General features: G+C 41.9%; 1 protein-coding gene across 1 annotated transcript in view; it reads left to right on the forward strand.

Moving 5' to 3' along the window:
* LOC117993461 (serine protease HTRA2, mitochondrial-like) overlaps positions 1 to 13786 on the forward strand; it is a 28220-nt gene extending 14434 nt beyond the window's left edge. Inside the window, exons 3-15 of the mRNA XM_069507026.1 lie at positions 1279 to 1441; positions 2667 to 2756; positions 3479 to 3655; positions 4258 to 4496; positions 4775 to 5003; positions 6711 to 6809; positions 7138 to 7334; positions 7667 to 7798; positions 8231 to 8327; positions 8665 to 8832; positions 9738 to 9838; positions 11770 to 11834; positions 13554 to 13786. Of these exons, the coding sequence (XP_069363127.1) occupies positions 1279 to 1441; positions 2667 to 2756; positions 3479 to 3655; positions 4258 to 4496; positions 4775 to 5003; positions 6711 to 6809; positions 7138 to 7334; positions 7667 to 7798; positions 8231 to 8327; positions 8665 to 8832; positions 9738 to 9838; positions 11770 to 11834; positions 13554 to 13719 (1923 nt within the window). The 3' untranslated portion in view covers positions 13720 to 13786. The remainder of the gene's footprint in view (positions 1 to 1278; positions 1442 to 2666; positions 2757 to 3478; positions 3656 to 4257; positions 4497 to 4774; positions 5004 to 6710; positions 6810 to 7137; positions 7335 to 7666; positions 7799 to 8230; positions 8328 to 8664; positions 8833 to 9737; positions 9839 to 11769; positions 11835 to 13553) is intronic.
* The last annotated feature ends 38 nt before the right edge of the window (positions 13787 to 13824 follow it).

Raw genomic sequence — 13824 nt, forward strand, 5'->3', positions numbered from 1 at the left:
GATAGCGGGTTTGTAGAGCATCGTCTGTGTCGTTAGAACCGACAAAACGTCACATAGGTGTCAGAGAACGCTCTACAAAGCTGAAATGTCATTCTAAAGGCCGATGTACATTATTTTCTGACGCGTATTGTAATTGCGTAGTGGTGAAAACAAGTCCCGAGTTCAATTCCCTCTAATATCCATACTTATATTATAAATGCGAAAGTGCGTCTGTCTGTCTATCTGTCTGTCTGTCTGTCTGCTAGCTTTTCACGGCCCATCCGTTCAACCGATTTTTATGAAATTTGGTACAGAGATAGCTTGCATCCTGAGGAAGGACATAGGCTACTTTTTATCCCGGATAAGTTCCCACGGGATTTTTAAAAAACTAAATCCACGCGTACGATGTCGCGGGCATCAGCTAGTTCTTTTATGAAAAACCAAAAAAGATTGAATCTTGAATTGGCTGTCCATTCAATTCTCAGCTATATCTATGACCTCTTCAGTTGGCCCTATTAACCTTTATTGTCCTCAATCGATCGGTTAAATGGTTAGAGCTCATGGATCCTTAACAAGGTCATGGGTTCTCATCCCGGGGAAAGCTTCTACCTACTGTCACTATGCTGTAGACCGGGCTCACTTGGTTCATCATCAGCATCATCATCATCATCATCAACCGATACACGTCCACTGCTGGACATAGGTCTCTTGTAGGGACTTCCACACGCCACGTCTTGCGCCGCCGCCAACCAGCGGCTCCCTGCGACTTGTCTGATGTCGTCCGTCCATCTACTACGCCTTCCGGTGCGAGCTCGCCATTCCAGCACCTTGAGACCCCAACATCTATCAGCTTTCCAAGCTATATGCCCTGCCCATTGCCACTTCAGCTTCGCAACCCGTTGAGCTATGTCGGTTACTCTAGTTCTCCTACGGAGTACGGATCTCCTCATTTCCAAACTCCAAGCAAAGTTCTCTCTATCGCCCGCTGATTGACTCTGAGAATTCTTATGAGGCTTATAATCGTGAAAACTATACCTGCGGGCTACGGCTGTTCATCATCATCAACCCATAGCCATAGCACTACAGAGCACGGGTCTCCTCTCAGAGTGAGAAGGATTTTAGTCGTAGTCTTCCACGCTGGCCATGTGCGGGTTGGTAGACTTCACACACATATGGCGGTTACCCCTTTGCAAAATTTCAGCTTTCCCAGTCCAAAGGACTTAGCTAGGGCATTGATGAGTAAGTCAGGGAATTTTCTTTGACTTGATATAAGTGTTAAGATTTCTTGTTATCACCCAGGGTCTGACGCTGTCAGGGTGCGAGCAGGAGAGCAGCAACGCTTCGCTAGCCGACAGCGTGAGGGAAAAGGACGGGAACTGCGCACGAGCTATCTACGTCGCTTCTGATACTGCTGGATCTCTGTTCACGGGCGCTCCTAATGGCGGCATGGTGCTTATAGCTGGTAAGTCCATTAAAACCAATTACGAGTCATCATCATGATCAACCTATTGCCGGCTCACTACTGAACACGGGTCTTCTCTCAGAATTAGAAGGGTTTTGGCTATAGGTAATCTACCACGCTGGCCAAGTGCGGATTTGCGGACTTCAACACCTTTGAGAACATTATGGAGAACTCTCAGTCATGCAGGTTTCCTCACGATGTTTTCCTTCATCGTTAAAGCAAGTGATAACAGAAAATATTGTACATCGATCTTTAGAAGGAGACAGCGGATTTGTAGAGCATTGTCTCTGTCGTTGAGACCAACAAAACGTCATATAGGAATGAGTGACAGAGACAACGCTCTACAAAGTCAAAATGTCATTTAAAAGGCCGATGTACCTTATTTTCTGACGCGTGCTGTACCTACTTAATTGTTTAAAACGCTAATGCAGATTTTTATCGGTATTCTGTTTCATTGAACTCGAACGTTTAGGCGGAACCTAACATTGGTGTTAGCGGTATAGGGGCTTGTATTGGTTTCACTCAGTCGGAATCAGGTCATCTGATAACCTAGCACCCGAGACAGCCTCGCTAGTTGATACGACGCAAGGTTGCAAGGAACGGGAACGCAGGCACTGACTACTGACAATCAGTCGCTTGGTAAAACCCGACTATGACAAAGCCAAAAGCAAGAATTATAATTTTAGAAGTCTATATTATAGTACGCGACAGGTTGAGATGGCAATCGGTATGAGGTGGGGGGACGCCCCGTACGCCCTCATGTCACCCGCGCTCGCTCGCACCGGTTTAGCGTGGGGGCTGTGTGGGTGTGCGAGGTGTTCCCTCCCCGATTGCCATCTCGACCTGACGTACTATATGAATATGTACCTATGTGAGTTTGTATGTCATATATGTACTTATTTATATTCCACAGTAGCGGCAAAACTACTTAGCTTATTATGATGAATTAGGTGTTAATCGATTTGATCTTTTGCTCCGGGCCCATTTAGTAGAGAATCTGCGAGAATAGCTCTCTCCATCGTATAATACGTATAAGTCCCGCAAATTGCTAATGCGCGTGGCCGCCATTTTAGTGACGTCAGCACTAGACTGAAGTTTCGAGCTGATGGTATATTTTTATTTCGGCTGATGTCAAAATGACGTCATTTCGATGTTAATGAGACATGGTTCCAGCGCAATAGCAATTAACGGGACTTAGATTTGAGACTGCATTTTTTTGTTTCAGGCACAGGATCGAACAGCTTGCTGCGAACTCCGGACGGTCAGCAGTACGGCTGTGGTGGGTGGGGTTACCTTTTTGGGGATGAAGGGGGCGGTGAGTTGCTTGCAATTTTTTGACAATCTATCTGTATGGGTTCATAGATTTTAAACTGCTATGCTACTCTGCCGACCTATACTTATCTAAAAACCGGTCAAAGTATGTATGTACTGGATTTTTATTTTTTCTTAATTTTCATGGCGGCCATTTTGAGTTTTTTATTATTTGTTGTTATAGCGGCAATAGAAATACAGATTCTGTGAAAATTTCAACTCACTTATCAACGTTAGTTTTAGTATACGCATATATAAAGTAGTTTGTTCGAATCAGTAACAGAATCGATTGCTATCAATTTTACTACTGGTTATATTTTGACCAAAAAATACTTAAAAGTCCTGCAAGTTTGAAGCCCTAGTCGAATGGCCGCATGCACCAGCTGATTCAAGCCGCGCGAGCGAGAGCGCGCACGATCGACGCTTGCCATCCCGTTCTCTCACAGCCGCTCGCTTGGGGTGACCATGTTTTTCGAGGACAATGACTCAACACAACAAGCTTATAACCTAACTTCGTGAAATTTCATTAGATATTTTTGAAATTTTGTAAATATATTCTTTATGTAAAAAGTGTTTAGGTTTTGCGTACCTATACTAAAACTAACGTTGTATACTTCCCGTTGATAGACAGACAGACAGACGGACGGACAGCGGATGCTTAGTAATAGGGTCTGGTGGCACCCTTTGTTTACGGAATCCTCAAAAGACAATTAATTTTTTTTTCAGCCTACTGGATAGCCTTTCGCGCTGTAAAGACGATATTCGACGACGTGGACGGCCTGCGCCCCTCGCCGCACCCCACCGAGCGCGTGTGGAAGGCCATCAAGGAGCACTTCAACGCGGAGACCAGGGCTGACTTACTGCCCTATGCATCCAAGCTGTTCGACAAGTCACAGTTCGCAGGTAAGACCGGAAAAGCATAGTTACCCCGACCTACTCTCAAGTTGTGACGATTAAAAACTCTTTGGTCATTTTTAGTTATCTGTGTTCTGTTTTTTGTTTGACATTGACATTAATAGTGTTGTCCATCACATGGTACCGATTCAAATACCGCTATAATCTATTGAAATATACAATCCCTTTTCAATTCGATTTATATTTTAGTAGCTGATACCCGTAACTTCGTGTCCGCGTGGATTTAGGTTTTTGAAAATTCCTTGGGAGCTCTTTGATTTTCCGGAACAAAATAATCTGTCATCTAGCTCTTTGACGTGCAAAAATTCAAGTCAACGCGTTGCTCCTTTGTGGTGTGATTGAAGGAACAATCAAACACACTTTTAAAATGGATGGTGACTACCAGTGGTATCGATACCATAGAGTCTGTGACATATCACTTAGGTGCCAACAATACTAGAATCTGTACTCGGAATCACAAAATTATAATTAATCTATGATTATTCTTGACGCTTTTATGTTTCAAGAACTATGTTATTTAACTAACGAGAAAGCTATAAGTAAGTGGAGAAAGTTTTTAAAATTAAAATCTATATATCTATTGTTTCCAGGTCTTACAGCAAAATTATCAAAACTAGCAGAATCAGGTGACGCGCTTTCTCAACACCTGTTTGCGGACGCAGGCGCGGCGCTAGCGGCTCATTTGGCGGCTCTAATAGAAAGAGCTCAGAAGGCACATAACGGTTCTGTGGTGTTCCGGGAAGGGATCAGGGTGGTCTGTGTTGGATCCGTGTGGAACAGTTGGAAAGCCTTAAAACCTGGTGCCTTGAAACAGTTAGCTGATAGACGGGTGAGTATTATAAGCAACATCAGATCATGATAACATTAAGTTAAAAAGACAGTCACAAAAACGTTGGGACAAGTTGCCAGGCCTGCAAGGTGATTTGCTTAAAAAAAGATGAGTGAGTCAATTGCATGCTGAGCATCAGTTAGTTTATTAAATCTTTATTTTTAGGGTAGATTTACAACAATAACTAAATACATGAAGGAGGTAGCTCGGTTTCTAAACTATTAAACAAAGACTCCGAATTACGCAATACATAATTAATTCTCTTTTTCATATTTTAGGTAAAATTAGATCTCGAACTCGTCCGTCTGCGAGTATCCAGCGCTATGGGGGCTGCCTGGCTAGCCGCTAGGCACGTTGACTTCGACTTACCTAGAGACGATACCGCCTTCTGTGATGTCTTCTACACGTACCGACCCGATATTACCGGCAAACTTAACGGTACTCATAACGGTAACGATAATGTTATAACGGAAAACGGTACCGGTGAAAATGGTACAAGTGGAAACTGTAATATAGAAAACGGTATAAAAGAAAATGGTGTTATTGGTTGCGGATGCAGCGATTGGTCACTCTGGAGCTAGTGTTGTGTTTATAGTTCAGTGTATATTATGTGAAATAGTGCAACAACAGAACAGTCAATATGGGTAACTTTAGATTCGTGCTATGCGATGTCAATGGGGAACTTTCAAGAGCGTGTTCCTTAAAAACCTCAAAGATAGCGCTGTTCATGCCCTTCCAAGAAAAGGTGTAGATTTTCTTAAATCAGACTTTTGTGCTAGTCTGTTTAAAGAAAGCTGGGAATGATCACGTTTTAAGAAACCTGAAACACTGCAAAAATGTTACTTAAGAAGTCAAGTGTCATAAGAAATGAATTATGGAATGATCTGAATGTAAATAAATGTTTGTAATATGTAGTGTTATAAATTAATAGAAAATTCGCTTTTTAATAGGCTATAAAAATTGCAATTCACTGACAATTACTCCCAAGTAATAAAATATCAATACTTTTTAAGCCACTGACTTGAGGCTGAGATCTATAGAGCGCATTTTGACTTTCCTCAGACTTAAGATAGAGTTAAAACGAGACAGATTTATGTGAGAGATATAGGTCTGTTTTGTTTTAACGAGTGCGCTCAACAGATCTCACTCTGAGTGTAAGCACCCAAGATGACAACATAATTATTTGAAAATTTATGAGCTTTTACAAACATTTTTTATGAGAATATAATATCTTGGATATGGAAAAAGTGGCCCCAAATCATTAACATTTTTACATATGAAAAAATGTAAATATTTTATTAAAATACATTTTAATTATTATGTAAAATATAGCTATAGTTCCTACATGTTATATGTAAGTTTACTAGATATTAGCTGTTATCAAGTGTATCATATTATATCATATCACTATTATTATACGGATAGATTATAAGAAACCAATTATTTTCCTAGATATTTACATAATTACTGATACCTATATTATTACAGTTTTGTTTTCAATAAATTAAATTAATTTTATTTCCAAAAGTTGTTTTATTCTAATACTAGGTGATGCCTGCGGCTTCGTCCACGTGGATTGAGGTAAATCTCGTGGGAACTGATTTTCCGGGATGAAAAGTACCCTATGTCCTTCCCCGGGATGCATGCATTTTTTGTACCAAATTTCGTCTCAAACCAGTTGAATGAATGGGCCGTGAAAAGCTAACAGACAGACACACTTTCTCATTTAAAATATCAGTATAGAGGCTGTACAAGCACAGGTAGGTACAAGTGCTTGGATAATAGCGATACAAAAAGCTGTATTTTCTTACTGGTATATCTCTATAAGAACTAAATAGATCTAGCTGCCAATGGTATCGAAGATGTAAATTAAGGTATTTGACGCTGAGATAAGCTATGCGAGCTAAATTTGACATTAAAATCTTCGTCTGTAGTTTGAAACGATATTATCGTTATAATAACGTTACTCTTATCGCTATGTTCATGAAAAATCGTCAACGTTCGCGTCTCAATGGTATAGGTACATCTCTATTTTACGATACACCGTAAATGTCATTGTCAAAGTCAAAATGTCATTGGCAAGGACCGCGGCTAGAATTTTCAAAATAAAACCAATTTTACAAATAAATAGCCGGTGTGTGTGTCGATTCCAAAGTGTATTTAGCGAACAAAATCATAGTTCTAGTAGAAAATATATATTTGGTGGTATTTTAGTTGCTAGTGGTCTTATAGGTTACATTAGTGCTAAGGAAAAGTTAGCTGCTGCATCAGTGATCAATCTTTCTGGTAGACGAGATCAGTACAACTTTATAGGTAGGTAATCTATTAATTATCTAATACGTAAAACAAACAAAAATATTCGTCGTGATACAAGCTGGTACTGAAAATCTGTGTTTGCACAACACATTCAAAATTGCAAACCGTGCATATTGTTACATACTTGTCTACGCGGCATCGTACCGGAACGCTAAAGCGCTTGGCGGCACGGGCAGTAAGGTGGTAACTAGTCACGGCTGAAGCCTCCCACCAGACCAGACCAGAAATTTGGAAGTGTGAGGTCGCATTCCAGCACCCCATGTTGGGACCTGAACGTTTTTTTAATTGCAGCATTTTTAATTTATGTACATAATTGTAATTCCAGCTGATGTAGTGGCAGTATCTGCACCGTCGGTGGTGTACATAGAGATCAAAGATGGCCGCCGCATGGATCTGTTCACGGGGCAGCCCATTGCCCTGTCCAACGGCTCCGGGTTCATCGTGAAGGAGGACGGGCTGATCCTGACCAACGCACATGTTGTGGTGAATAAGCCCAATGCCATTGTTAATGTGAGGCTTATGGTGAGTAATAATACATACTAATATTATACATGCGAAAGTGTGTCTGTCTGTCTGTCTGTCTGCTAGCCTTTCACGGCCCATCCGTTTAACCGATTTTGACGAAATTTGGCGATAGCTTGCATCCTGGGAAAAATCAAAGATTTTTAACAACATAAATCCACATGGACGAAGTCGCGCGTTTTAGGGTTTCGTACCTCAAAAGGAAAAAAGGAACCCTTATAGGATTACTTTGTTATCTGTCTGTCTGTCGGTCTGTTTGTTGCCTCAAAACCTATAGGGTACTTCCTATTGACCTATTTTGAATTTAACATGATAAATTATCTTTACTGCAGGATGGGTCAAACCACACAGGCCTGGTGGAAGATGTAGACCTGAAGTCAGACCTGGCCACGCTCCGGATACCTGTGAAGAACCTGCCCACCATGAAGCTTGGCTCCTCCTCCGACATCCGGCCTGGCGAGTGGGTTTGTATTGCTTACTCGATCATCAGACCCTGACACGTAGCTAGAAACCATCCTAAAGCTAGCTTTAAATTAAATAATCACACTAAACAGTAACATAATATATTTACAATCTAATTTTGTTCTATTTTATCCAAAAATGTTATTATCAAAAATAGTGGCCAAAAGTAATGATTTAAAAAAGAATGTTACATATGACCAATTTAGTTAGTGTTTATTTTTCATTTTTAGTTAAAGAAAAAAAACTATATTCAACTGTCGGTTACTCTGGTTTTCCTATGGATCTCCTCATTTCTGATTTGATCACATAGAAAAACTCCAAGCATAGCTCTTTCCATCCCCCTTGGAGTGATTCTTAGCTTTCTTATGAGGCCCATAGTTGGAGGCTGTAGCCATCACTGAGTATGGAATGTTTAAAAAATCCCTTTGTTGTAGGTGGTAGCTATGGGCAGTCCACTAGCGCTCAGTAACACGGTGACGGCTGGAGTAGTCAGCTCTACGGAGAGAGATAGCAAAGAGTTGGGGCTACGAGGTAAGGACCAATGTGTGTGTGTGCATTGTTAGGATCGAAAAAATGGGGGTCTTCAAAAATTCGTAGAACCCACGTTTGCTGTTAGTTTTAAGTTTGCTAACCATTTTATATTGTCGATTTACCTAAAACAGTACGTCAAATTACAACAAACGTTTATGACGTCACATCTACGTATTTCACACAAGCTCCCTTACTAAGCAAGCGTTTTGACGTTTGATTAAAAGTAGCTGATTTGATTAGCAGTCATCATCCCTATTGTAATCGCGGCTTAATAGAATAATATATCAGCTGAAACTGAAAATTGAAAAATCCCACTTCTGAACTTTTTTATTTCCAGGCAAAGACATGGTGTACATACAGACGGACGCGCCTATAACGTTCGGCAACAGCGGTGGCCCATTGGTCAACCTGGACGGAGAAGCCATCGGTATAAACAGCATGAAAGTCACGTCGGGCATCTCCTTCGCCATACCCATAGACTATGTCAAGGACTTCCTAGCTAAGAGTAAGTTTACAGCACGACTTTGTCTGAACTTTGACGACCTCTCTGGTGCAGTAGGGCCGGGTTCAATTCCCGGCAGAGGTAATTTGGGAATTTATTATGTCTAAATTGTCTCTTGTTTCTGATAGGCTTTGCCCGTTACTAGTTTCACTCAATCACTCATTCATTCATTTACACACACACACAGGAAATGACACACCGGATAGGAATGTCCGTTCATGTAGACATCATCATCATCAACCGATAGACGTCCACTGCTGGACATAGATCTCTTGTAGGGACTTCCACACGCCACGGTCTTGCGCCGCCGCCACCCAGCGGCTCCCTGCGACTCGTCTGATGTCGTCCGTCCACCTAGTGGGGGTCTTCCAACGCTGCGCTGTCCGGTGCGAGGTCGCCATTCCATCACCTTGGGACCCCAACGTCTATCGGTGTTACGAACTATGTGCCCTGCCCATTGCCACTTCAGCTTCGCACGTTGAGCTATGTCGGTTACTCTAGTTCTCCTACGGATCTCCTCATTTCTGATTTGATCACTTAGAGATTAGAGAAACTCCGCACATAGCTCTCTCCATCGCCCGCTGAGTGACTCTGAGCTTTCTTATGATGCCCATAGTTAGCGACCATGTCTCGGATCCAATCGATATGACCTGATGCGGGCTGATCTGACTAACATATTGAAGAATTTGTACAGTACGTGGCCGAAAGTGATGAACATCAGCCTTTAGAATGACATTTCATCTTTGTAGAGCGCTGTCTCTGTCACTCATACCGATATGACGCTTTGCCGGTTTCAACGTCCGAGACAGTGCTCTACAAATCTGCTGTCGCTGCATCGATCTTTAGAAGGACTAAAGATCGATGTTCTTTACTTTTGGCCGGGTACAGTACAAACATATCGTTTCCAGGTAAAACGAGATCCCCGCCCGTGTCGCGCCGCTACCTCGGCATCACCATGCTGTCCCTCACCAACAACATCCTGATGGAGCTGCGCATGCGGAACCCAGAGGTACAGACAAATTACTATACAGCGCGACAAGGCTATCTTGGCGCGTGGCGAAAATCGGAACTAATGTTGCCGTCAAGTGTCCCCTTTGTACTTGTTTGAATAGTCTAAGCCTTTGTTCTCCAACAGCGCCCCCCTGTCAATGTCACCAAGTGCCGAGAGAGCCTTGTCGCACTGTACTGTAAATGAATGACTTAGTGAATTTTGAAAAATTTACAGTTTACAAACTATAAAGACAAAACATGGTGACCGATCAATTGACAAAAAACAAATGACAAAGTTTCATTTCCCAAACAAATTTTGGCAAAATTATGAATCGTTTTATGATCGTTATAAAACTTATGTTTCTACAAATAATTCATTTGATAAAACAAATTACCAGACAAATTGTTATTTCATAAAATATCATTTGAGAAACAATTGATTTCTTTAATCGTGTTAATTAGTAAAACAACATATCGCACTTTTTTTTTGATAAAATGAATTGTTTGATAAAATGAACTGTTTGATAAATACTTTCAGAATTCATTCAAATCTTTTATATGTCGACCGGGCCGACGGAAGAGACCGCTTACTATAATGGGGGGTCTCTTTCAACCCAGAAAAACGGAGCCCCTCCTCCGCTCCGTCGATGGGCCCCGGTCGACGAGAAGAGACCACCACTATGGTGGGGGGGGTCTCTCTCATCCCCCCCGCTCCCACCATCAAGAGCGAGCGAAGCGAGCTCGGGACTTGGGGCACTCCGACTCGGAATGGTTAGGTTAGAAGGGGATGGCGGGGTCTGTAAGACCCCGCCATCCCCTTTGTGGGTTATTTCTTTTTTTACCACCCAGAAAAAAGGAGCCCCGCGCAGCGGGGCTCCGTCGACGGGCCCCGGTCGCCGAGAAGAGACCACCACTATGGTGGGGGGTCTCTTTCCTCCCCCCCGCTCCCAGCATCAAGAGCGAGCGAAGCGAGCTCGGGACTTGGGGCACTCCGACTCGGAACGGTTAGGTTAGAAGGGGATGGCGGGGTCTGTAAGACCCCGCCATCCCCTTCGTGGGTTATTTCTTTTTTTACCACCCCGAAAAAAGGAGCCCCGCGCAGGGGGGCTCCGTCAACGGGCCCCGGTCGCCGAGAAGAGACCACCACTATGGTGGGGGGTCTCTTTCCTCCCCCCCGCTCCCACCATCAAGAGCGAGCGAAGCGAGCTCGGGACTTGGGGCACTCCGACTCGGAACGGTTAGGTTAGAAGGGTTCGTGGGTTATTTCTTTTTTTACCACCCAGAAAAAAGGAGCCCCGCGAAGCGGGGCTCCGTCGACGGGCCCCGGTCGACGAGAAGAGACCACCACTATGGTGGGGGGTCTCTCTCATCCACCCCCGCTCCCACCATCAAGAGCAAGCGAAGCGAGCTCGGGACTTGGGCCACTCCGACTCGGAACGGTTAGGTTAGAAGAGGATGGCGGGGTCTGAGACCCCGCCATCCCCTTCGTGGGTTATTTCTTCTTTTCGCACCCAGAAAAAAGGAGCCCCATGATATTATTGATGCGTTGCATATGGGTTTGCATATATTGTATGCAAAACAGACTTTTTGTATGTTTTTTGTTAATTAGTTATTTTATTAAATAATAAATTTATCATCTATTATTTTGTAAAATCGCGAATTTGAAAAACAAATTATTTGGTGAAATAATAAATTTTTAAAAATTTGGAAAGTTAAACATTTGTGAATAGAATATTTGTCAAATGATCTTTTGTAAAATGATATGTTTGCGGTATACGACGTTTGTGATTTGATTAGTTTTTCAAAAGTTTTTGGTGAACTGATAATTTGTCATACGTTTTTTGTCATTCATTAGTGAACCACAAAACATTTGTATTTGATTATTATACTTATTATTGTTTTTTTTTTTTTAATTTGAAAAAAAGCTAGATTTGTAATATTTGTTTCCAGATGCCGACCGATATAGAGCATGGTATCCTTGTATGGAAAGTGATAGTGGGATCTCCCGCGTACAAGTACGTATCAAACATTATGAAACTAGCTACCCGCTACCCGCTACCCGCTACCCGCTACCCGCTACCCGCTACCCGCTACCCGCTACCCGCTACTACCCGCTACGATTACTACCTGCTACCTAGATACCCGCGACTTTGTCCGCATGGACTACCCAAATTTAAAACCAAATTTAAAGTGACATAGACCCGGAAAATGAACTTGTTTCTATGGGATTTTTGAAAATTTGAATCCACGTGAACGAAGTCGCGGGCATCAGCTAGTCATTTTCTTATATACGAAGTAATACCAGAGTGAACTAGAGCGAGGGAACTCTCGGTTGTATCTTGAATCGACGATATCAGTACCCTCATTATAAATGCGAAAGTGTGTTTGTTTGTTGGTTTGTCCTTCAATCACGTCGCAACGGTGCAACGGATTGACGTGATTTTTTGCATTGGGTATAGATAAAAACCTGGAGACTGACATAGGCTACTTTTTATCCCGGAAAATCAAAGAGTTCCCATGGGATTTTTAAAAAACCTAATTCCACGCGGACGAAGTCGCGGGCATCAGCAGCTAGTGTCAAATATTAGGCTATGGCTGACGTGAATCAAAGAAAAATAGGGCTGCTTGCGTCAAATGTACTAACATTTGACGCCTGCCAGTGAGTTTGTTACAAGTTCCCTAACTGTCGTGAACTGTGGTAATACTTTAAATGCCTACCTACACTTATGTCACCAATATTTTTAGGGTTCCGTACCTCTAGGAAAAACAGAACCCTTATAGGATTACTTTGTTGTCTGTCTGTATGTCGGTCTGTCAAGAAACCTACAGGGTACTTCCCGTCAGTGTTTCCATGTACACGGTAATTACCGTAGATGCACCGTAATTCAGTCCTAATCTACCGTCAAGGTAATATAGCCATTACCGTGACCGTGTCACCGTAATACAAAAATCACGTTAAAAAATCATAATATACTGCGTAATACGAGTACGAATCTCAGTCACGTTAGCATATTTCGTAATGGCAACATTTCTCTTGCTCTCGGTTTAAGCATCAAATCTCAGCAATCTATTTTCGTCCTTATTCAAGCAATTAGGAAGGAGTATAATGTAAAATTAATGAGATTTAACAAAATATTAATATGAATAAATCCGTTTATGAAAAAGATATTGCTATGCTAGGAGAGTCAGATTCAGAATAATATTAATAATTGATTAAAAAGCAAATTCGTGACTTTTTTCTTTTAAAAATGACACGGTAATTTACACGGTATTCTTTTAGCTAATCCACCGTAATTTAATCTAGAAACACCGTAATTTTAACCCTTCAACACGGTAATTCTCGATTTACATATGGAAACACTGCTTCCCGTTGACCTACAATCATGAAATTTGGCACGTAGGTAGGTGTTATAGCTGACATTCGGGGAAAAATCGGAAAACCGTGAATTTGTGGTTACATCACACAAAAAAAAATTAAATTGTGGTCATGAACTAAAAATTAGTATTTTCAATTTTCTAAGTAAGATAACTATATCAAGTGGGGTATCATATAAAAAAGCCTTCACCTGTGCATTCTAAAACAGATTTTTATTTATTTTTATGCATCATAGTTTTTGAATTATCCTGCAAAATGTCGAAAAAATACGACTGTAGTACGGAACCCTGACTCGCACTTGGTTGGTTTTTTAATGTACGCTGATTTCTCCGAGGTTTCGTTTTTTTTTTGTGTACAGTGGCGGCCTCCAGCCGGGAGACATAGTGACCCACATAAACGGCGCTCCTGTCCGGAACGCCGCAGACATCTACGCAGCACTAGAGCAGACGTCCGGCAAGCTGGGTGTGGACATCGTGCGCGGACGGACGCGGACCAAGCTCACCATAACACCCGAGATACACTGACCATTGTTTACTGTACAAAATGTAAATGTATTATAAAATAACAAATGAAATAAAAGATCATTTATAATGCAGATTTTTTTCTTGAAAACCTCAATTAAAACCATA

This window comes from Maniola hyperantus, chromosome 24, assembly GCF_902806685.2.
Source record: "Maniola hyperantus chromosome 24, iAphHyp1.2, whole genome shotgun sequence".
NCBI classification, from domain to species: Eukaryota; Metazoa; Arthropoda; class Insecta; order Lepidoptera; family Nymphalidae; genus Maniola; species Maniola hyperantus.